At 49.2% G+C, this 25817-nt stretch overlaps 1 protein-coding gene across 1 annotated transcript in view; it reads left to right on the forward strand.

The window, feature by feature from the left end:
- Positions 1-4136: 4136 nt before the first annotated feature.
- Positions 4137-25817, forward strand: part of LOC147118802 (uncharacterized) — a 58647-nt gene continuing 36966 nt past the window's right edge. Inside the window, exons 1-2 of the mRNA XM_085983971.1 lie at positions 4137-4204; positions 23539-24091. Coding sequence (XP_085840097.1) covers positions 4137-4204; positions 23539-24091 — 621 coding nt within the window. The remainder of the gene's footprint in view (positions 4205-23538; positions 24092-25817) is intronic.

Below are 25817 nucleotides of genomic sequence, written 5' to 3' on the forward strand. Positions count from 1 at the left end.
GGAGACTCGATCCTGCGAATACTGGAGGGCTCCCCCGGAGCGATCGAGACAGCGGAACCGTTGCTTGAGCACGCCGATTGTTTGTTCTATGAGGTTCCTTGTCGCTTGATGGCTCTCGCTGTATGCCTCTTCAGCAGGGGTCGTGGGCGCGCGGAGCGGGGTCATGAGCCAGGTACACAAAGGATAGCCTTTGTCCCCGATAAGCCATCCTCTTGGGGGAGGCTGTGCCTGGAACATGTCAGCCACAGTTGTCTGTCGCAGGATAAAGGCATCGTGGCTGCTGCCTGGAAAGCGGGCATTGACAGCTAGGATGCGCTGCCTGTGGTCACACACCAGCTGTACATTGAGGGAATGGTAGCCCTTCCGGTTGCGGTAATCCTCGGCATGCTCAAGAGGTGCCCGCAAAGCCACATGCATGCAGTCAATGGCGCCCTGCACCATGGGGAAGCCCGCTATTCTTGCAAACCCCACTGCACGCTGCTGCTGCTTGTCCAGGGTCATGGGGAAGGAGATGAATTGATGTCTCCTTCTGAAAAGGGCTTCGGTCACCTGGCGGATGCAGCAATGCACGGCGAACTGGGAGATGTTAGCGATGTCCCCAGTAGCGGATTGGAAGGAGCCGGAGGCATAGAAGTTGAGAGCCACCGTCACCTTCACTGCCACCGACAGAGACGTCCTGCGCATCAGCTGTGGCTGCAGATCTCTCTGAAGCAGCCAGCAGATGTCTGCAACCACCTCCCTTCGGAATCGCAGCCTCCTAACACACATCGCGGCAGACATGGTCAGATAGGAGGTCTGCTGGCGGTATACCCTGCGTGGGTAAGGCCTCAGTTGGCGACGCCTGTTGCCCCCTCTGCGTCTAGCCAGGGCTGCCACTCTCTCACGGCATCTGTAAGCCCTTCTGGCATAAGGCTGAAATTCAAAGTTGCCACCCAATGCAGCCCCCATTATATGCTGGCAAACACTGAGCTCTGAATGAATTAAGATAATTGGTAAGCTCTGGCCTGAGCCAAAAATACCTGTCCAAGTGTTGGTCCAAACCAGTAAACTCTCCTCCTTGGTCTCTGTCCAAAAAACCGTTGCACAAGAGTGAATGCTGCAAAATGGCTGGCCTTTATACTGCTGGGTAAGTGCCCTTTAATTTGCGCTCCCCGCGGCCCGGCTGGGCTGTGTACCGTTCCACTTCACAGTCGCTCGGGCCGCCCGGCGCACAATGGGCTGGCGCGAGTGAAGTTCCAGTTCGGGGCGCACAAAAGGCGTTGCACTAGCAAATGACGTCATGATGTGCGCGCGCAGCAGGGCGCGCACTAAGACTTTGCGCCGGCGCTAAATGTGTACTGAAGTTGGGGCGAGGCGCAGATCGCGCTGCGCCCAGCCGCTAAGCGCCTAGCGCTCGAAATCTACTCCTCCTAAGGCGCTAACGGCTGCCGCGCCCAACTGAATTTCTAGGCCTATGACTCTATTAGTTGATGACGATGATTTGACGTGTTCTGACAGTGCAGTCTGTGCTCAGCACCATCGGTCTCTGAGCAGTAATCGGAGTATTATGATTAGTTGATGACGATGATTTGACTTGTTCTGACAGTGCAGTCTGTGCTCAGCACCATCGGCCTCTGCCAGACTCACCGTTCAATAAGATCACTGTCGCCACCTGCTGAGGATAAACAGCTACTGCAGCGCCAGAGTTTCCTTTTAAACCAGATTCAGAATTCCACAGACAACAACTTGCACTGACCCAGTGACGGTCACCCAGAGGAGTTTCTCAGATCAAACCACAAGAGGGCCAAGGTGAATGAAGGGAGGAAGGACCAGAATTACTGGTTTCAATTCGGAGGAGCTTTTCATGGGAAGGTGGGAAGTTATTTTGGAAGAAAGCGGCAATGAAGGTGGTAAAGGTAAAACCCACAAACCACCTGGAATGGTGGTGGAGGAGGAACAGCTGAATCTGGAGCGGTGACATCGTGGCTCTGTCACTGGGCCAGTAATCCAGGGACCTGCACTAATGATCCAGAGACACCAGTTCAAATCCCACCACGGCAGCTGGGGAATTTAAATTAAGTTAATTAAGTAAATCTCTGAAATGGCCCAGCAAGACACTCAGTTGTAACAAACCGCAACAAAAAGCAATAAGAATAATAAAACCGGACGGCCCACCCGGCATCGACCTATGCACCGGTTTCAGCACACCCAGCCCATTCGACCCAGCAAAGTCCTCCTCGCCAACACCTGGGGACTTGTACCACAATTGGGAGAGTCTGACACTGTCATACTCACAGAATCATACCTTGGGTATGTCCTGTCCCACCAGCAGGACAGACCCACCAGGAGTGGTGGCACAGTGGTATACAGTCGGGAAGGATTGGCCCTGGGAGTCCTCAACATTGACTCCGGACCCCAGGGAGTCTCATGGCTTCAGGTCAAGCATGGGCAAGGAAACCTCCTGCTGATTACCACCTACCGCCCTCCCTCAGCTGATGAATCAGTGCTCCTCCATGTTGAACACCACTTGGAAGAAGCACCGCGAGTAGCAAGGGCACAGAATGGGGGACTTCAATGTCCATCACCAAGAGTGGCTCGGTAGCACCACTACTGACCGAGCTGGCCGAGTCCTGAAGGACATAGCTGCCAGTCTGGGCCTGCGACAGGTGGTGAGAGAACCAACACGAGGGAAAAGCCTACTTGACCTCGTCCTCACCAATCTACCTGTCGCAGATGCATCTGTCCATGACAGTATTGGTAGCAGTGACCACCGCACAGTCATTGTGGAGACGAAGTCCCATCTTCACACTGAGGATACCCTCCATCGTGTTGTGTGGCACTACCACCGTGCTAAATGGGATAGATTCAAAACAGATCAAACAGCTCAAAACTGGGCATCCATGAGGCACTGTGGGCCATCAGCAGCAGCAGAATTGTATTCCACCACAATCTGTAACCACATGGCCCGGCATATCCCTCACTCTACCATTACCATCAAGCCAGGGGACCAACCCTGGTTCAATAAGGAGTGTAGAAGAGCATGCCAGGAGCAGCACCAGGTGTACCTACAAATGAGGTGCCAACCTGGGGAAGCTGCAACACAGGACTACATGCATGGTAAACAGCGGAAGCAGCATGTTATAGACAGGGCTAAGCGATCCCACAATCAATGCTCTTCAGTCTTGCCACATCCAGTCGTGAATGGTGGTGGACCATTAAACAACTAACGGGAGGGGGAGGCTCTGTGATTATCCCCATCCTCAATGATGGCAAAGCCCAGCACACGAGTGCAAAAGACAAGGCTGAAGCGTTTGCAAAAAACTTCAGCCAGAAGTGCCGAGTGGATGATCCCCATCAGCCTCCTCCTGAGGTCCCCACCATCACAGAAGCCAGTCTTCAGCGAATTCGATTCACTCCACGTGATATCAAGAAACGGCTGCGCTCACTGGATACAGCAAAGGCTATGGGCCCTGACAACATCCCGGCTATCATGCTGAAGACTTGTGCTCCAGAACTAGCTTTGCCTCTAGCCAAGCTGTTCCAGTACAGCTACAACACTGGCATCTAACCGACAATGTGGAAAACTGCCCAGGTATGTCCTGTCCACAAAAAGCAGGGCAAATCCAATCCAGCCAATTACTGCCCCATCAGTCTACTCTCAATCATTAACAAAGTGATGGAAGGTGTCGTTGACAGTGCTAGCAAGCGGCACTTACTCAGCAATAACCTGCTAACTGATGCCCAGTTTGGGTTCCGCCAGGGCCACTCTGCTCCAGACCTCATTACAGCCTTGGTCCAAACATGGACAAAGGGGCTGAATTCCAGAGGTGAGGTGAGAGTGACTGCCCTTGACATCAAGGCAGCATTTGACCGAGTGTGGCATCAAGGAGCCCGAGTAAAACTGAAGTCAATGGGAATCAGGGGGAAAACACTCCACTGGCTGGAGTCATACTGAGCACAAAGGAAGATGGTTGTGGTTCTTGGAAGTCAATCATCTCAGCCCCAGGACATCACTGCAGGAGTTCCTCAGGGCAGTGTCCGAGGCCCAACCATCTTCAGCTGCTTCATCAGTGACCGTCCCTCCAACATAAGGTCAGAAGAGGGGATGTTCGCTGATGACTGCACAGTGTTCGGTGCCATTCACAACTCCTCAGATAATGAAGCAGTCCATGCCCGTGTGCAGCTCGACCAGGATGACATTCAATCTCAGGCTGATCAGTGGCCGGTAAAATTCGCACCACAACAAGTGCCAGGCAATGACTAACGCCAAGAAGCGAGAGTCTAACCACCACCCCTTACTATTAAACGGCATTACCATCGCCGAATCCCTCGCCGTAAACATCCGGGGCATCACCATTGACCAGAAACTTAACTAGACACGCCATATAAATACTGTTGCAACAAGAACAGGTCGGGGGGCGCAAGGGGGGGGGAGGGGGGAGATTCAGGAAAGAGTCAATTTAAAAGCAGCGAGAGAAATGACAAGGCTCTGGCACAGAGTAGAGTTTAGGGTAAAAATAAACAGAGTGGGTCAGGAAGGGACAGAGTGAGTAACAAAGGTAATACAGCATCAGTGACTAAGTTCCCCTCCAAGTCACACACCATCATGATTTGGACATATATCGCCGTTCCTTCATCGTCGCTGGGTCAAACTCCTGGAACTCCCTCCCTAACAGCACTGTGGGAGTTCCTTCACCACACAGACTCCAGCAGTTCAAGAAGGTGGCTCACCACCACCTTCTCAAGGGCAACTAGGGATGGGTAATAAATGCTGGCCTTGCCAGCAATGCCCACGTCCCATGAACAAATAAAAAAAAGCAATGGCTAGCATTTAAAGAAGTAATATATAATTTACAATAAATAGACATTCCTTTAAGGCACAAAAACCCCACAGGAAAAGTGGTCCAATCGTGGCTAACAAGAGAAGTTCAAGATAGTATTAGATCAAAGAAAGTGGCTTATAATATTGCCAAAAAGAGCAGTAAGCCTGAGGATTGGGAGGATTTCAGAATTCAGCTGAGTCATAGAGTTATACAGCACAGAAAGAGGCCCATCGTGTCCGCGCCGGCCATCAAGCCCTGTCTATTCTAATCCCATTTTCCAGCATTTGGTCCGTAGCCTTGTATGCTATGGCGTTTCAAGTGCTCATCTAAATGCTTCTTGAATGTTGTGAGGGTTCCTGCCTCTACCACCCTTTCAGGCAGTGAGTTCCAGATTCCAACCACCCTCTGGGTGAAAACATTTTTCCTCAAATCCCCTCTAAACCTCCTGCCCCTTACCTTGAATCTATGCCCACTGGTTATGGGCCCCTCTACTAAGGGGAAAAGTTCCTTTCTGTCTACCCTATCTATGCCCCTCATAAATTTGTACACCTCAATCAGGTCCCCCCTCAGCCTTCTCTGCTCCAAGGAAAACAACCCCAGCCTGTCCAGTCTCTCTTCATAGCTGAAGCGCTGCAGCCCAGGTAACATCCTGGTGAATCTCCTCTGCACCCTCTCCAATGCAATCACATCCTTCCCATAGTGTGGCGACCAGAACTGCACACAGTACTCCAGCTGTGGCCTAAACAGCGTTTTGTACAGCTCCATCATAACCTCCCTGCTCTTATAATCTATGCCTCGGCTAATGAAAGCAAGTATCCCATATGCCTTTTTAACCACCTTATCTACCTGTCCTGCTGCCTTCAGGGATCTATGTACATGCACACCAAGGATCCTCTGTCCTTCCTAGGGTCCGACCATTCATTGTGTATTCCCTTGACTTGTTAGTCCTCCCAAAATGCATCACCTCACACTCTTCAGGGTTAAATTCCATTTGCCACTGTTCTGCCCATCTAACCAACCCGTCTATATCGTCCTGCAGCCTGAGGCTTCCCTCCTCGCTATTTACCACTCCACCAATTTTCATACAGGTACACTATCCCTTATCCGAAAGCCTTGGGACCAGCTGAGTTTCGGTTTTCGGAATTTTTCGGATTTCAGAAGGTATTATTATAAGACTGGGAAATTTGTATTTAATATAAATTTTAAAAGTTCAGGCTACCTCTTGCGACTGTTCCGTGTCTCATTCCCCTTCCTGCTTCTCTGGAAAGCCGGATATCGGCTGACTCCTACTAAGCTGGCCCACAAATCAGGTCGGGTGGGGGGGGAGAAAAGAGTATCGGACGGGCCGCGGTTCAGGTCGGGGGGGTCGGGGTCGGGGTCGGGGGGGGTCGGGTCGGGGTCGGGGGGGTCGGGTCGGGGTCGGGGGGGTCGGGCCGGGGGGGATCAGGTCGGGGTCGGGGGGGGAGTCGGGTCGGGGTCGGGGGGGTCGGGTCGGGGGGGTCGGGTCGGGGTTGGGGGGGGTCGGGGTCGGGGGGGGTCGGGGTCGGGGTCGGGGTTGGGGTCGGGGTCGGGGTTGGGGGGGTCGGGGGTCGGGGTCGGGGGGGGTCTGGTGGGGGTCCAGGGTCGGTGGGGGTCCAGGGTCGGGGGAGGTCCGGGGGGGGGGTCGAGGTCGGGGGGGTTCTGGGGGGGGGTCGAGGTCGGGGGGGTCCGTGGGGGGGGTCGAGGTCGGGGGGGTCGAGGTCGGGGGGGGTCCGGGGAGGGGGTCGAGGGGGGTCCGGGAGGGGGGGTCGGGGTCGGGGGGGGTCCGGGGGGGGTCAGGGGGGAGAAAAGAATATCGGACGGGCCGTGGTTCAGGTCGGGTCGGGAGAAAAGAATATCGGACGGGTCGGGGGTCAGGTCAGGTCGGGTCGGGTCGGGTCGGTGGGGGGGGGGGAGAAAAGAATATCGGACGGGCTGCTGCAGCTATCGGACCAGCCGCTGTATTGTTGGGTTCACTCTCCCGGTACCTCCTTCACACTGCCCGGCTCGGCCTGCAATCTCCTACCCAGGAGGGAACTCTGTGACCCTCTGCCCTGCTCAGCGTAAGTCGTGCGCCACTCTGGTCATGTCGTGCGCACGACTTACGCTGAACGAAAAAACTTTCGGTTCTTAGAGGTTTTCGGAAGTTCGGATAAAGGATAGTCTACCTGTATCAAGTAAAGGAGGATCAAGAAATTAATAAAGAAAGGATAAGTAGAATGAGAGTAAACTAGTGAGAGACATAAAAACAGACTGTAAAAGCTTCTCCAGGTATGTAAAAAGGAAAAGATTAGCGAAAGTATATGTGGGTCCCTTACAGGCTGAGACAGGAGAAATTATAATGGGGAATAAGGAAATGGCTGAGAAATTAAACAAATACCTTGTGTCTGTCTTAACATAAGAACATAAGAACATAAGAAATAGGAGCAGGAGTAGGCCAATCAGCCCCTCGAGCCTGCTCCGCCATTCAATAAGATCCTGGCTGATCTGATCCTAACTGCCAATCCACTATCACAGAACCATCTCCTGAATCTAACAGAATTAGACACACGAAATAGGAGCAGGATCAGGCTACACGGCCCCTGGGCCCGCTCCGCTACCCACAGGGCCATGACCGATCAGAACCTAGACTCATGTCCAAATTCCTGCCCGCTCCCCGTAACCCTTAATTCCCTTTACTTCTAGGAAACTGTCTATTTCTGTTTTAAATTTATGTAATGATGCAGCTTCTACAGTTTTTTGGGGCAGCATATTCCATGGACCTACCACCCTCTGAGTGAAGTAGTTCCTCCTCATCTCAGTTTTGAAAGAGCAGCCCCTTATTCTAAGACTATCCCCCCTAGTTCTAGTTTCACCCATCATCGGGAACATCTTCCCTGCATCCACCCGATCCAACCCCTTCACAATCTTATATGTTTCAATAAGATCGCCTCTCATTCTTCTGAACTCCAATGAGTAGAGTCCCAATCAATTCAACCTCTCCTCATATGTCCATCCCCTCATCCCCGGGATTAACCGAGTGAACCTTCTTTGTACTGACTCGAGAGCAAGTATGTCCTTTCTTAAGTATGGACACCAAAACTGTACGCAGTATTCCAGGTGCTGTCTCGCCAATACCTTGTACAACTGAAGCAATACCTCCCTATTTTTATATTCCATCCCCCTAGCAATGAAAGCCAACATTCCATTGGCCTTCTTAATCACTTGCTGCACCTGCATACTAACCTTTTGAGTTTCGTGCACCAGGACCCCCAGATCCCTTTGTACTTCAGTACTTTCCAGTTTCTTGCCATTAAGATAATAACTTGCTCTACGATTTTTCCTGCCAAAGTGCATAACCTCACACTTTCCAGTATTGTATTACATCTGCCAAATCTCTGCCCACTTACTTAGCCTGTCTATGTCCCCTTGAAGGTTTTTTATGTCCTCCTCACTCACTACTTTCCCCCCCATCTTAGTATCATCTGCAAACTTTGATATGTTACACTCGGTCCCTTCCTCCAAATCATTAATATAGATTGTAAAGAGTTGGGGACCCAGCACTGACCCCTGCGGAACACCACTAGTTACTGATTGCCAGTCTGAGAATGAACTATTTATCCCAACTCTCTGCCTTCTGTTAGATAGCCAATCCTCTATCCATGCCAGAATATTACCCCAATCCCGTGATTTTTTATCTTAAGCAATAATCTTTTGTGTGGCACCTTGTCAAATGCCTTTTGGAAGTCTAAATACAGTACGTCCACTAGTTCCCCTTTATCCACCCTATATGTTACTTCCTCAATGAACTCCAGCAAATTTGTCAAACATGACTTCCCCTTCATAAAACCATGCTGACTTTGTCCTATTAAATTATGATTATCCAAATGTCCTGTTACTGTCTCCTTAATAATGGACTCCAAAATTTTACCTACCACAGATGTTAGGCTAACCGGTCTATAGTTTCCAGCCTTCTGTCTACTGCCCTTTTTAAATAAGGGTGTTACATTAGCAGTTTTCCAGTCTGACGGGACCATTGCCGAGTCCAGGGAGTTTTGGAAAATTATTACCAATGCATCCACAATCCCTACCGCCACTTCCCTCAAGACCCTAGGATGTAAGCCATCAGGTCCAGGTGATTTATCCGCCTTGAGTCCCATTATTTTACCGAGTACCACTTCCTTAGTGATTTTGATCGTGTTTAGCTCCTCCCCCTCTTTAGCCCCCTGTTTGTCCAGTGTTGGGATATTCTTAGTGTCTTCTACTGTAAAGACTGATACAAAATATTCATTCAGTGTTTTTGCCATCTCCATATTTCCCACCATTAATTTCCCGGTCTCATCCTCTAAGGGACCAACATTTACTTTGGCCACCCTTTTTCTTTTTATATAACTATAAAAACTCTTACTATCTGTTTTTATATTTTTTGCTAATTTACTTTCATAATCTATCTTCCCTTTCTTCATCAATCTTTTTGTTATTTTTTGCTGTCTTTTAAAGTTTTCCCAATCCTCTATCCTCCCACTAGATTTGGCTACCTTATATGCCCTTGTTTTTAGTCGAATCCTATCCTTAATTTCTTTACTTAGCCACGGATGGCTGTCTTTTCTTTTACACCCTTTTCTTCTCAGTGGAATATATATTTTTTGGAAGTTCTAAAATAACTCCTTAAATGTACACCACTGATCATGTATCGTCTTACCCTTTAATCTATTTTCCCAATCCACTCTACTCAATTCCGCTCTCATACCTTCATAGTCTCCTTTATTCAAGCTTAGCACACTTGTTTGAGATCCAACCTTCTCACCCTCTAATTGAATATGGAATTCAACCATGTTATGGTCACTCATTCCAAGGGGATCCTTTACTAGGACATTTTTAATTAATCCTGTCTCGTTACACAGGACCAGATCTAAGGTTGCCTGCCCCCTGGTCAGTTCAGTTACATACTGCTCAAGAAACCCATCCCTAATACACTCAATGAACTCATCCTCAAGGCAGCCCTGCCCAATTTGATTTGTCCAATTAATATGATAGTTAAAATCCCCCATAATTATAGATGTTCCCTTATTACAAGCCTCAACTATTTCCTGATTGATACTCCGTCCAACAGAGTTGCCACAGTTCGGAGGCCTATAGACTACGCCCACTAGTGTTTTTTTCCCCTTATTATTCCTTACCTCCACCCAAACTGTTTCATTGTCCTGATCTTTTGTCCCAATATCATTTCTCTGTATTACAGTGATTCCTTCCTTTATTAACATAGCCACCCCACCTCCCCTTCCTTCCTGCCTGTCCTTCCTGATCGTTAAATAACCTGGTATGTTTAATTCCCAGGCATTGTCACCCTGCAGCCATGTTTCTGTAATGGCCACAAGATCATACCCATATGTAGTTATTTGTGCCATTAACTCATCTATTTTGTTACGAATGCTACGTGCATTCAGATAGAGAACTTTCAAAGATGTTTTGTGACACTTAGTTCCTGCTTTTGCCCTTTTTATTACTTTACCTTTTACTCCATACCTTCTGCCCCTTCCTGATATGCTCTGGTTTTTAATTTCCCCACTGCTACCTAAGTCTATGACCTTCTCTGTTGTCATTTGTATTATTTGCTCTCTAGGAACCTCCCCACCACTAGTTAGTTTAAAGCCCTCTCTACAGCCCTAGTTATATGATCCGCCAGGACTCTAGTCCCAGCACTGGCCAAGTGAAGCCCATCCCAACGGAACAGCTCCCTCCTGCCCCAGTACTGGTGCCAGTGTCCCAGGAAGCAAAACCCATTTCTCCCACACCAGTCTTTGAGCCACGCATTTAACTCTCTAATTTTATTTGTCCTAGCCAAATTCGCTCGTGGCTCAGGTAATAATCCAGAGATTATTACCCTTGTGGTTCTGCTTTTTAATTTGGCCCCTAGCTGCTCAAACTCCCTCAGCAGAACCTCCTTCCTTGTCCTATCTATGTCGTTGGTACCAACATGGACCACGACAACTGGATTCTCCCCCTCCCACTCCAATTTCTCTCCAGTACAGAGGAGATGTCCTTGACCCTGGCACCGGGCAGGCAACACAGCCTTCGGGACTCTCGCTCTCGGCTGCAGAGAACTCTATCTATCCCCCTAATGATACTATCCCCTACCACTACAACATTTCCTTTAACTCCCCCCACTTGAATGGCCCCCCGCTCCACGGTGCTGTGGCCAGGTTGCTCATCCTCCCCGCAGTCCCTGTTTCCACCCTCACAGGGAGTAAGAGCCTCGAACCTGTTGGACAAGTGCAAGGGCTGCGGCTCCTCCAACACTACCTCCTGGATCCCCGTACCTGCCTCACTTCTAGTCACACCATCCTGACCCTGGCCACGGACTACATCTGAATTAATTAACCTAATTGGTGTGAATACCTCCTGATACACAGAGTCCAGGTAACTCGCCCCCTCCCTGATGTGTCTCAGTGTTTGAAGCTCGGACTCCAGCTCTTCAACACGGAGCCGGAATTCCTCGAGCAGCCAACACTTACTACAAATGTGATCACCGTGAGCATCAATGGTGTCCACCAGCTCCCACATATTGCAGCAGCAACACATCGCCTGATCTCCCATTCTATGTAATTAATTAAATTTATTAATATTATTCTTAAATACCTTCTGCCTCGATTCTAGATGGTGAATATCACACCATAGAAACTATGGCCTAGAATTTCGCTATCGCCACGCCAGGTATTTAGCGCCCGAAATTTAGCGCTCGCCCGGATTCCTGTAGCGCCCGCCTGAAATTCAGTTGCAGCACCCCAAGAGGGAGGCGGGCGCTATTGCAGGGTTTGGCCGCCTCGCTTGGGGCGCTGAAAGTCAGTTTCAGGCGTCCAGCTGCCGCTGCGCCACCCGATGCGGTGCGGCAGGCTGGGGTACTGCAGGCCTCCTCCTTCTCTTAAGGAGGAGCTGCCTGCAGCCGTGAGATCGCCGCTGGATTCCCCCGGCAAATGAGCCCGGCACCACGGAGAAGTGCCGGGCTCGTGGGGGTCAGACACCAATGCCGCGGGGGGGCGGTGTATGTAAAGTCTGTGGGTTGTATAGTGAATTAATACACAGACTACAAAAGTAACTTTAAACAGGACTTTACTATTCGAAGGTCAGGGCGAATCTGCCCAATAAATCCTTACCCAGCACTTATATACCGGTGTGGTCACTACCGGTATTACAGTATACAGAAGCCAAAATAAAGTAGTGCAACCCCTAAAATAGTTCTCTTAAAGGTGGACGGTTACATACAATAGTTCTCTTAAAGGTAGACGGTTACATACGCTACAATCCTCCCTTTTTAGCTTACAACATACTTATTCCCCATTAAACATACATGTATTCAACTTCATGTAAAACAGTTTACAGATATAGGCCTAGAAATTCAGTTGCCTTAGCGCCGCTTTTGAGGCGCTAGAGGGACTAGCGCCAGAGTTATGGCCAGTTTAAAAATTCCCTGGGGCCCTAAATCGGCGTTGCACCGGTAGCGCTGCGCCGGCACCGATGACGTCATCGGTGTGCGCAGCGTCCCGGTTGCCGTGGTAACCCGCCCAAACTCCGGAATTGAGTTGCGGCCGCCTCGCCCGTGGCAGCCGCAAGCAACGTTCTGTCAGAGGTGCCTTACTCCAGTTTGCGCCGGCGCATTAAAGGCCCCGCGGCGGCCGGCCACTTTCCCGCCGGCCGCCTGCCCGCAGCTCCCTCCCCGGACTTCTCCCCCCCCGCCCCCCGGAACAGATGCAAGCCCGGCACTTGTCCGAGGTGCCGGGCTCATTTTTAAGCTGATTTGCGCGGGCCGCGGCCGGGTGCAGGCAGCTCCTCCTTAACGGGAGGAGGAGGCCTGCACGTCCCCAGCCTGCCGCACCGCATCGGGTGCCGCAGCGCCGGAACAGCGCCACAATGGGGCAGTTAGCGCCCATTGGGAGGCGCTGAAACCCTCCAGTAGCGCCGGCAGCCGTTTGGGCGCGGCGCTACTGAATTTTTGGCGCGCGCAGGGGGACTTAGTGCCGGCACTAACTTCCGGTGCTAAAGCCCTGGCTGCGCCAAAACTCAATTTCTAGGCCCCAGTCTCTGCGGAAAACAGTTCACAGATTCAGTCTCTGCGGAAAACAGTTCACAGATTCAGTCTCGGTGGAGGCGTCTCCTGCGCTTCTTGACTCAGTCCGGACAATGCCTCCGTGGTGTAGCAGTTCCCGGTGGTGTAGTTGGTTCACGTTGCGGAAGTGACTCGTCCAATAGTCCTTCCCTAACTTAACAGCTTGAACTCTGTAACTTCTGAACCAGCATTGCTGACTTTAAAAAAAAAAACTATTGGATTGCCTTGGGAAGTTCCCCTACTTCCCAACTGATTTGGCTCCATTCTGAGGGACCACATGTGTGATCTGGTAGAGGTGATAATGGTTCAGATGGTTATCATCTTCTGTTTCGTCTTTTACTTTTCTGCTTCTTGGAGACTCTCTGGGCTCCCTTGTCAGCTGCCAGCTGTAACGCCACCATCTCCCTATGTTCCTTAGACTTTAAGTGATTCATCCTGATTTCTGCACTTTGGGAGTTTTCAGCACAAGCTGGGCAGACCAGGTCCTCGTAATATTCAGTGTCACTCAACAGGTCCTGGTAATATTCGGTGTCGTCCTGAGGTAGGCCAGTGAGAGGGTCTTCTATTTCCTCCTTACCCAGCTGGACGTTAGCCGGCTTTTGTTCCACATCCCGACATCTGTCCTGAAGAGACTTCATCATGCGTTCAGATTCATCCCGCTTTTTCTGGGCTTCCTGCAAGTCTTTTACTAATGACCTCATTTGTGATTTCAATACTTCAACTTCATTCAGAGATTAATTGATCGGCCTATTCAATCCCTCTACTGAAGTAGCTGTTTCAGCATTCTGTTGTTCTACCTTGACGTGCGTCAGCGTACTTTCGGCATCCAAAGGCTGTTCTGCTGCAGTCTTCTCAGTCTGTGTTGCCACCTCAGCTCTTCCAATAACTTTTGAGAGCTCCGAACCCCTTCCCTTTGACGATTGAGGCTCGTGTTTATGTTTTTTCCATTGTAGAGTCTTATCCCTCAGCATATGAAGGAGTTGGCTGACTGTTGACTCTTCTGCCATCATCCCTTTCCCTTTAACTACAGGGCTGTTTATAACCTTGCCCTGGAGGAGTTGGCTGACTGTTAACTCTTCTGCCATCCTCCATTTCCCATTAGCTGCAGGGCTGTTTATAACCTTGCCCTGGGGCTCCTTTGCTGCTTCTACTTCGCCATCATCCGCAGCCCCCACCATTCGAATTTCCACAATTGAATCATCCGGTGATGCTGCACCCGACTTCAGCAGGAGCTCGGAAGTCATGTCGACCAATTCCGCCTTTTCTGTCTTCAACCTGCTAACAAGCGCCTTCAGTTGCGGCACATCTTGTTCCACCAGATTAGAGCACGCACCTTCAGCAGCCGAATCAGCTTTGATTCGTTTGGCCTCCTCGTGCAGATGGTTTGTGTGCTCCTGCTCCCTTTTCTCCCTCAGCTGCTTCTGTTGTCTTCCCAGATTCTCCCATTCGGTATCATAGAACTTTTTCATTGCTTTCATCTCTTGCTCGAGACGGCAACTCAATTGTTCTAATTGCTGTCGTAATCTGAAATAAGTTTGCGTTCGAGCTCGGTGTTCCTCAGTAATATATATGTCTGTAACTTGAACAGACTCAGAATTCTCTGTCCAACTATGTTGTTGTTGTTCAGAGGAATTCTGTTCTGAAACTTTGTTCTCCTCTGGAGCATAAGCCTTTATGTACGCATTCGTTCTACCAACCTTAGTCAGCAAGTTCATTTTAGACTTGTCTTTCATACTTGGGCTGGTCTTATCGTCATCCGTTTCAGAGTCTGAGCTGATTGTCTGCCCCGAGTCCTCACTCGTTATTGCTTTTAGGTAGTGCCATTCCATATCTATTTTCTTGATCCACTCCCGTCCTAGAAGTGGTGGTCCTCCCTCAGGTAGTACATATAAGTCCATTCCTGGGTGTTCTTCGCCCCTGTCTCTCACCTTGACTCTTATCTTTCCCATGGGGTATACTTTATGCCCCGTGTATGTTTGCAATACGAACTTGGTATCTCTCAAGGGTATATGTGAGAATAGCCGGTTGTAATCCCTTCGATTTATGACTGATAGGGCTGATCCAGTGTCCAATTCCATTTTCACTTGGACTCCGGCTATTTTTAGCATGACCCAGATAGTTTGTAGGTCAGCTTCCTTACTCACATTGTGAATTCTCAGACTACCCAGTTCCTGGCCGTTTGGGTCTGAATCCGAATTCTGTTCGTCTGAACTCTTCTCAACCACCTTGTGTACTTTGTTGTACTTTTCCTGTGATGGCTTTTTTTTTTGGTTGTTGGTCTTCTTCCCTGACCGGCATACTTTAGCGATGTGACCCAGTTTGCCACATTTTTGACATTCCTGGTTTTTAAACCAGCATTGGTTCTGGTCATGTGTTGTCTTCCCACAGCAATAACATTTCGTTGTGCCCGAAGTAATTTGATCCACACTGAGTACCGCTGCCTTTAGCTGCATTTCCGCAGTTCCTTTCGCTGCGGCTTCGTGTGATGCTGCAATAAGGACAGCCCTATCAAGTGTAAGGTCGTTCTCTTCGAGCAGTCGCTTTTGCGTTCCGTCCCGCACACGAACTTGTCTCGCAATGCCTCGGTCAGATTTCCTCCAAACTGGCAGTATTTCGCTAATCTACGCAGTTCGACCAAGTATTCCGCGTTGCTTTCCTCTTTCCGTTGCGTTCTCGCATAAAATTTGAATCGTTCCGCCAACATCAACGGTGTGGGGTTCAAATGATCCTTCAGGACAGCAACAATATTAGCGAAAGTCTGATCCGCCGGTTTAGCTGGTGATAGAAGATGCTTCAATAGGCCGTATGTCTTCGCCCCCATCGCGTTTAGCAAGGTTATAGCTTTATCATCATCTTCTATTTTATTGGCCTCACAATATATCTCGATACGTTCTACGTACGTGGCCCAATCTTCCACCTCGGCATCGAAGTTGTTGATGTTACCATGCTTAGGCATCTTCACTATCTCTCACTATCTTTCTGCGAACAACAGAATTTCTCTTTAACTTTTTAACTTTTTCTCTTTTTTTTTCAAAAATGGCGGTTTCCCGCGCTTGTCTTCTTCCCCGCCTACTGGCAAAATGGCGGCTTCCCGCACTTGTCTTCTTCCCCGCCTCCGAAAATGGCGGTTTCCCGCGCTTGTCTTCTTCTGGTGGGAGGGTAAGCTTTGCCCTCGGGCGCCGACCGCTGGTTTACGGGGTTTGCGGTCTGTGCGCCAGCTTCAGTTTATTCTGAAGCGCGCGCTAGAAAAGCCGATCGCGTTCCTTGTTCCCCCCCTCTTCTTCTTTTCGGCAGGGGCAACCGGCGCTGGGGACAACCAGTTGGCGTCGGACAGATCCAGCTCCTGGTCCTTCACGGCAGCTGCTGTAAGCCGCTGGCCGGAACCTCGCTCGGTCTCTCTCTCGGGCTCTGTCTCTCCCGCTCGCGCGGCTCTCGCTCGTTCTTTCTCGGGCTCTGTCTCTCCCGCTTGCGCGGCTCTCGCTCGCTCTCTCTCGGGCTCTGTCTCTCCCGCTTGCGCGGCTCTCGCTCGTTCTCTCTCGGGCTCCCAATCGCGTCTCCCAGCCCTCTCACAGTCCGTGTTTCCCTCCCCGGCTGCGGCTGAGTTCTCCGCGATTTATTTATTTTTATCTTCCCGCGCCTTACGATCCCGGTCGCAGCGCCTCGTGGCCTCGATCACTGTCCGGCCTTTTTCACCCCAATCTCGCCTCCCAGCTTCTCGCAGTCCGGTGCTTTCCTCCCCGGCTGCGGCTGAGTTCTCCGTGGCTTATTTATTTTTATATCTTCCCACGCCTTACGATCCCGGTCGCAGCGCCTCGTGGTCGCGGTAGTTGTCCGGCCTTTTTCGCCGTCGCGGTCTAGCCGTCTTACAATGCTCCCCAGCCCGCTTGTACCGTGGCTTCCATGCTCCACGCTGCCCCGTCTCAGCGCCTCTGGGCCCAACTTCTGTCCGGCTCCTTTCCCCCTCGACCGTGGTCGAGTTCACCGCCCTTATCCTCCGTTTATTTATTTTTTTATTTTCCCTTTACTCACAGTCACCGTGGCTGACTTGCTTCTCGTGCTGATCGGCTCACTCCCCACCGTGGCAGAAGGGACAATCAGTGCCTGTTGCTGATGGAAGGCTTCGTGTTTGAAGTCTTCCTTCCTTCTTACTCTGCTGGCTCGAGTTTTCTCTCAGCAAAACGACGAGGGCGGTTGCCTCTTCTCGACGCTCGTTAACTGTTTCAGAAGTATTGTTGCCGCAGGGTACGATTGAACTCGTCGCCACTGTAAAGTCTGTGGGTTGTATAGTGAATGAATACACAGACTACAAAAGTAACTTTAAACAGGACTTTACTATTCGAAGGTCAGGACGAATCTGCCCAATAAATCCTTACCCAGCACTTATATACCAGTGTGGTCACTACCGGTATTACAGTATACAGAAGCCAAAATAAAGTAGTGCAACCCCTAAAATAGTTCTCTTAAAGGTGGACGGTTACATACAATTGGGTAAGATTGATTGGGTGGTGTTTCTGGGGGGATTGACAGTAGATAGACAATGGCAAGCATTCAAAGATAGAATGGAAGAATTCCAGAACATGTTTATACCGGTTTGGCATAAAAATAAACCTAAAAAGGTGGCTCAACCGTGGATAACGAGGGAAATTAGGGACAGCATAAAATCAAAAAAAAGGGCATATCAACTGGCAAAAAAAAGCACCAGACCGGAAGATTGGGGGCAGTACAGGATACAGCAAAAGAGGACAAAGGGATTAATCAGGAAGGGGAAAATAGAATACGAAAGTAAACTTGCAACAAACATAAAGACAGACTGCAAAAGCTTTTATCGGTATATCAGGAGGAAAAGACTGGTAAAATCCCAAGTCGGTCCCTTGCAGTCCGATTCGGGAGAATATATAATGGAGAATAAGGAAATGGCAGACCAATTAAACTCATACTTTGGTTCTGTATTCACAAAGGAGGACACAAATAACCTCCCAGGAATATCGGCAAACATAGGGACTAATGAGAGGGAGGAGCTGACAGAAATTAGTATCTCTAGGGATATGGTGTTGGGTAAGTTGAGGGGACTGAAGGCCGACAAATCCCCGGGGCCTGATAAACTACATCCTAGGGTACTTAAGGAGGTGGCCCTGGAGATAGCAGATGCTCTAAGGATCATCTTCCGGAACTCCATTGACTCGGGAACAGTACCCGTGGATTGGAGGGTAGCTAATGTTACCCCAATATTTAAAAAGGGGGGTAGAGAGAAAGCAGGGAATTATAGACCAGTAAGCCTTACATCGGTTGTGGGCAAAATGCTAGAGTCCATTATTAAGGATAAAATAGCGGAGCACTTGACAAATGGGGAAAGGATCGGACAGAGTCAACATGGATTTACAAAGGGTAAATCGTGTTTGACTAATCTGCTGGAATTTTTTGAGGAAGTAACTGGTAAAATAGATGGGGGAGAGCCAGTGGATGTGGTGTACCTTGACTTCCAGAAAGCCTTCGATAAGGTTCCACACAAAAGATTATCATGCAAAATTAAGGCTCATGGGATTGGGGGCAAAGTATTAACGTGGATAGAGAACTGGCTGGCGGATAGAAAACAGAGAGTTGGAATAAACGGCTCGTTTTCGGAGTGGCAGGCAGTGACCAGCGGGGTGCCGCAAGGATCTGTCCTGGGACCCCAGCTGTTCACAATATATATAAATGATCTGGATCAGGGAATTGGATGCAATATTTCCAAATTCGCTGACGACACTAAACTAGGAGGAGGGGTGGGCTCTGATGAGGATGTCAGGAGGCTACAGTGCGATTTGGACAGGTTGGGAGAATGGGCGGATACGTGGCAGATGCACTATAATGTGGATAAATGCGAGGTTATCCACTTTGGGGGTAAAAACAGGAGGGTAGATTATTATCTAAATGGCAATAGATTGGGAGATGGGGAAGTGCAGAGGGACCTGGGTGTTCTTGTGCACCAGTCACTGAAGGAGAGCATGCAGGTGCAACAGGCGATTAAGAAGGCAAATGGTATGTTGGCCTTCATATCAAGGGGGTTCGAGTATAGGAATAGGGATACCTTACTACAGCTGTACAAGGTGCTGGTGAGACCGCATCTGGAGTATTGTGTACAGTTTTGGTCGCCCCATCTGCGGAAGGATGTTCTTGCCATGGAAAGAGTGCAGCGGCGATTCACCAGGCTGATACCTGGAATGGCGGGAATGACCTACGAGGAGAGATTGAATAGTTTGGGCTTGTACTCACTGGAGTTTAGAAGATTGAGAGGGGATCTCATCGAAACATATAAAATTATGGCAGGCCTGGACAGGCTGAATTCAGAGAGAATGTTTCCAATGGCAGGGGAGCACAGAACCAGGGGCCACAGAGATGAGGAAGAATTTCTTCACTCAAAGAGTGGTGAGCCTGTGGAATTCCCTGCCACAGAGGGCTGTGAAGGCTAATTCAATAAATATTTTCAAGAGAGAATTGGATATATTTCTGAAGGCTAAGGGGATTAAGGGTTACGGAGAAAAGGCGGGGACGGGGTACTGAACTGGTAAGATCAGCTAAGATCTCAGAGGAAGATCAGCCATGATCTCATTGAATGGCGGAGCAGGCTCGAAGGGCCGAATGGCCTACTCCTGTTCCTATCTCTATGTTTCTATGTTTCTATGTTTCTCTTAAAGGTAGACGGTTACATACACTACAGTGTGGGAGTCCGGGGAGGAAGGAGAGGCCAATCGGCCGACGGGAAAGCGGACGGCCGCACCTCCACCTTAACGCCCCGGCCTCTCGGAGCTGCAAGGCCCCGTTTTACAAACGCTCCTTGCGCCCGCTACGGGTGAGACGGCGGCAAGTGAATTTGGGCGTTGGGCCGGAATCGCATTGGAACCGGGGCGCTGTGCACACCGATGACGTCATCGGTGCCGGCGCAGCACTAACGGCTAACGCCACCATTTGCGCTACACTGAATTCCAGGCTACCAATAGCGCCGGCGCTAAAGGCCTCTTTAGGCGCTAAGTGGGCGCTAACACCACTGAATTTCTAGGCCAAAAAGCCAAGGAGATTTAAGCTTAAAAAGGGAGAAATACTTACCAACCAATCACTTACCCGCTTTGTGGTGACGTCACACCTTGAATACTTTTTACCTCTCTCCTTCCCTGAGATTGGAGATTGGTGAGGCCTACCTGAGCCTCTGGGGCTTCTTGTAGTCACTCTGCCGCTCAGCTCCGCCTCCACCCGCTGCCGATGCCGCACTGGGGCCTACCTGAGCCTCTGGGGCTTCTTGTAGTCGCTCTGCCGCTCAGCTCCACCTCCACCCGCTGCCAATGCCGCACTGGGGCCTACCTCAGCCTCTGGGGCCTCTTGTAGTCGCTCTGCCGCTCAGCTCCACCTCCACCCGCTGCCGATGCCGCACTGGGGCCTACCTGAGCCTCTGGGGCCTCTTGTAGTCGCTCTGCCGCTCAGCTCCGCCTCCACCCGCTGCCGATGTCTTCACGGAAGAAGATGCAAAAAACCTCCCGGAAATACTGGAGAACCACAGGTCTGGTGAGAATGAGGAACTGGAAGAAATTAGTATTAGTAAAAAAATAGTACTGGAGAAATTAATGGGACTGAAAGCTGATAAATCCCCTGGACCTGATGGCCTACATCCTAGGGTTTTGAAAGAGGTGGCCAAAGAGATAGTGGATGCATTGGTTGCCATTTTCCAAAATTCCATAGATTCTAGAATGGTTCCCACGGATTGGAAGGTAGCAAATGTAACCCCACTATTTAAGAAAGGAGGGAGAGAGAAACCGGTGAACTACAGACCAGTTAGCCTGACATCAGTAGTAGGGAAAATGCTAGAATCTATTATTAAGGACCCGGTAACAGGGCACTTAGAAAATAATAATAGGATTGGGCAGAGTCAACACGGATTTATGAAAGGGAAATCGTGTTTGACAAATCTGTTGGAGTTTTTTGAGGTTCTAACTAGTAGAATAGATAAGGGGGAACCAGTGGATGTGGTATATTTGGATTTTCAGAAGGCCTTTGATAAAGTCCCACACAAGACAGCACGGTGGCATAGTGGTTAGCACTGTTGCCTCACAGCGCCAGGGACCCGGGTTCGAATCCGGCCTCGGGCGACTGTCTGTGTGGAGTTTGCACATTCTCCCCGTGTTTGCGTGGGTTTACTCCGGGTGCTCCGGTTTCCTCCCACAGTCCAAAGATGTGCGGGTTAGGTTGATTGGCTATGATAAATTGACCCTTAGTGTTAGGGGGATTAAATACGTGGGGTTACAGGGATAGAGTGGGATATGTGTTGGTATAGGGGTTACGGGGATCGGGTGGGATATGTGTCGGTGCAGGCTCGATGGGCCGAAATGGCCTCTATCTGCACTGTGTGGTTTCTGAGATTTCTGAGATTCTGAGAAGAGGTTATTAAACAAAATTAGGGCTCGTGGGATTGGGGGTAATACACTAGCATGGATTGAGGATTGGTTAACGGACAGAAAACAGAGAGTAGGAATAAACGGATCATTTTTGGGTTGGCAGGCTGTAACTAGTGGGGTACCACAAGGGTCAGTGCTTGGGCCTCAGCTATTCACATCTACATCAATGATTTGTACGGAACTGCCATAAGTATGAATGGGAATGACTAAAAAAATACACGAACACATGAAATAAATTTCAAATAAACATTACATATATAAAATTAATTAAAATAGCATTTAATTAAATATTTTAAACAAAAATTTAATTTTTGGGGAAAAAATGTATATGTTTTAACGGGGCTGAAAATAAACTGACCTTATTGGACAGGGTTTTAATGTATAAATGAGTGATAAAATGTTATTTTTCTATTTATTAACTCTGATGCTGGTAAACCAGGCGTTAGAATTCCAGGGCCTTACAGTGGGCGGAGGCTGGGCCTATAGCGCCCTCTCCTGGGGATGTGGAGGATTTGTCAAGAGAATTCTAGACAGATCGCAAGTGCCGGGTTTTAGTGTGTGCGCCACACATGCCTAAACCCGGCACTTGTGCGGCCCCTGTGGGTACGTGCGCACCTCGTACGCACCCATGGGGGGGGGGGTCGCAAAATACGGCCCAATATATCCAAGTTTACTGATGTTATAAAGCTGGGTGGGACTGTAAGTTGTGAGGAGGATGCAAAGAGGCTTCAAGGGGATATAGACAGGCTAAGTGAGTGGGGCAAGAACAAGGCAAATGGAGTATAATGTGGAGAAATGTGAAGTTATCCACCTTGGTCGGAAAAATAGAAAAGCAGAGTATTTTTTAAATGGTAAGAGATTGGGAAATGTTGGTGTTCAGAGGGACCTGGGTGTCCTTGTACATGAATCACTGAAAGTTAACATGCAGGTACAGCAAGCAATTAGGAAAGCAAATGGTATGTTGGCCTTTATTACAAGAGAATTTGAGTATAAGAATAAAGACACCTTACTGCAATTATATAGGGTCCTGGTGAGACCACACCTGGAGTATTGTGCACAGTTTAAGTCTCCTTACCTAAGGAAGGATATACTTGCCATAGAGGGAGTGCAACGAAGGTTCACCAGACTGGTTCCTGGGTTGGGGGGATTGTCCTATGAGGAGAGATTGAGTAGACTAGGCCTATATTCACTAGAGTTTAGAAGAATGAGCGGTGATCTCAGTGAAACATACAAAATTATTACAGGGCTTGACAGGGTAGCTGCAGGGAGGATGTTTCCCCTGGCTGGAGAGTCCAGAGCCAGGGGTCACAGTCTCAGAATAAAGGGTCGGCCATTCAGGGCTGAGATGAGGAGAAATTTCTTCACACAGAGGGTGGTGAATCTTGGGAATTCTCTACCGCAGAGGGCTGTGGAGGCTCAGTCATTGGGTATAGTCACAACAGAGATCGATAGATTTTTGGATATTAAGGGAACCAAGGGATATGGGGACAGTGCAGGAAAGTGGAGATGAGGATGATCAACCCTGATCTCATTGAATGTGGAGCAGGCTCCAGGGCCCGAATGGCCCACTCCTGCTCCTATCTTCTATGTTTCCATATGGGGACAGTGCAGGAAAGTGGAGATGAGGATGATCAGCCCTGATCCCATTGAATGGGGAGCAGGCTCGAGGCCCAAATGGCCCACTCCTGCTCCTATCTTCTATGTTTCTAGATTTACTCGCCCCTCCTCTCTGCAGTGTTAGAATAAAATTTTGCTGGACAAGATTTTGCTGGAAAAGACACAAACTACAAATTCGCTGACTGGGACTAATTGAATCACTGCACAGTGAGACATGCTACGCTTACGCATGGCTGGAACAAAGTTCATCTCGTGTCCTGACTGGGACTAATTGGATCACTGAGGACTAACAAGGTTCACTGGTATCCTATCATCGAACTAATCACATTCCGCCGGGGAACAAGACGGAACGAAGACCTGAAGAGGCAGAATTGGCAACACAAGTGTGTAAACTCCTGACTGGAGGAAAATAACGATATGCGCTAATAAACGAATTGATTGGATGAATGTAAATGATCTAAAACCAACTTCTTGGAATTGTATATAAGCTCGGCACGTACTACAATCGTGGAGAAGGTGCTCTCGCAGACCACGTGGTTGCAGACTCTTCTCCCAGAGCTCTGTCATTTAATAAAGTTGTCTCTCTTACTCAAAGTCTAGTTTCCGAGGAATCATTTTTCCTACAACAGCAGGAACACCAGCGAGTTCACACTGACGAGTGGCCGTTCTCCTGCTCCGAGTGCGGGAAAGGTTTCACTCGTCCCTCCGCTCTGCTGATACACCAGCTGGTTCACACTGACGAGAGGCCGTTCACCTGCTCCGAGTGCGGGAAAGGATTCACTCATCTCACCTCTCTGCGGCTGCACCAGCGGGTTCACACTAACGAGAGGCCGTTCTCCTGCTCCGAGTGCGGGAAAGGATTCACATGTTCCAACTCTCTGCGGGAACACCAGCTGGTTCACACTGACAAGAGGCCGTTTAAATGTTCCGACTGTGACAAGAGTTTCAAATGCTCCAGGGGCCTGGAGATGCATCTACGCATCCACACCGGGGAGAGGCCGTTCAGCTGCTCCCACTGCGGGAAGAGGTTTACGTGCTCATCCGATCTTCTGAAACACCAGCGCACTCACACTGGGAAGATGCCATTCCCCTGCTCAGTGTGTGAAAAGGGATTCACCAGTTCAACTCACCTGCTGAGACACCAGCGAGTTCACACATGAGCGCACTGGTCCCATTCTGCTGTTAATCACATGAAGGATTGTTCTGTGTTAATAATGGCAATTACGGGGTTGGGGGGCAGTTTGAAGATGCTGATAATAATCCCAGTAACTAGGCTGGAGTTTAAGAGGGGTCAGCCTTGGCTCAGTGGGCGACACTCTCACCTCTAGAGTCAGAAGGTCGTGGGTTTGAGTCCCACTCTGGAGACTTGAGCACGTAATCTAGGCTGACACTCCAGGGCAGTACTGAGGGTGAGCTGCTCTGTCAGAGGTGCCATCTTTCGGATGCGACGTTAAACCGCTGCCCCGTCTGCCCTCTCAGGTGGGTGTAAAAGATCCCATGGCCGCTATTTTGAAAAATGGAAGGGAGAAAGGATCTCGACTTGGAAGATCAGGAAGCAGATGTGAAACTGTAATGTTGCTTGAAATGATTGGAAGACTGAATTTAACTGTGACTGTAATAATTGTGTTTTGTAGGTAACAGAGCGTGGGAAAAACCAGTCGAATCCAGTATGAGGTGATTTTGGTGGTGCCTCCTGTGTCACTACCACCACAACTACCATGCTTTACGGGTCTAACAGGACCTGTCCCATCAACCAACACGTTTTTAAGTACGAGCTGCACAATTATGTGGCACAATTCAGACCCGACAGTCCCCTATTGTTTGAGGGTTTCAGTGAGCTCATGATACGACTGAACTCCTCCCTAAAGTATTTTTTATGTTTTGGAGCAAGACAACTGGAGAATAGATATTGAAATTGAAAGCAGAAGGGACAACACACACTGGTGGGATATTGGGCTTAATACATCAGCATGCCCTTAGGCTCGTATTACTTCACACACTCTGGTTGTTCTCCAGCTTGTAATGATATTGTATTTGAGATATGTAACCCATGTAGTAAAACTTTGAACTATGTAAGATCAGAAGTTTGTTTAAGATCTACCCAGTTAAACACAAATGTCACAAGGTAAGGAGTCAAAAATTGTTAGGACGATAGGGACAAACATGGGAATTCCTCATTGGATTAGGATAATTTCCCATGTACTGGTCATATCCCAACTTGTAGTAATGATGTGCCTACTATTCTACACCTGCTACCTGAAACACCTAAAGTCCAATGCCCAATCACATTTAAATATGATCACAGCCCAGAACATGTTTGAGTTACATAAACAGAAGAAAAATAATCCATATGTAAGATTTTAGTTTTGAGGGGTCGGCAAATGCCTCGCCCTCAAGGTAGGGATATGTAGGATAGGGTGTACCTGTAGGATTTAGTAAACATTATTAAGATTCGATAACCATTCTAATATAACTATAATATGTGAAATTGTATGTTAAGATCCTAAAAGCCTGTATAAGCTGGAGAATGGCTGAGAGCAAAGCAGGATGGGATTATGCCAACCTGACTAAAAACCTCTGTTTAAAATTACTGAAGTAATGGGATGTTGTGCTAAGTTTATGGTGACGATTGAGGGATAAATATTGGGCTCAAAACACCGGGGATAACTTCTTCGAAATAGCACCACGGGATCTTTTACGTCCACCTGAGGGGGCAGACGGGGGCCTCGGTTTAACGTCTCATCCGTAAGACCGCACCTCCGACACTGCAGCGCTCCTTCATTACTGCCCCTCTGACAATGCGGCACTCCCACAGCATTGCTTTGCCCGACAGTGCGGAGCTCCCGCAGTACTGCCCTCCCGACGAAGCAGCGC

This window comes from Somniosus microcephalus, chromosome 4 (assembly GCF_052327205.1).
Source record: "Somniosus microcephalus isolate GS21.2 chromosome 4, FLI_Smic_1.0, whole genome shotgun sequence".
NCBI lineage: Eukaryota > Metazoa > Chordata > Chondrichthyes > Squaliformes > Somniosidae > Somniosus > Somniosus microcephalus.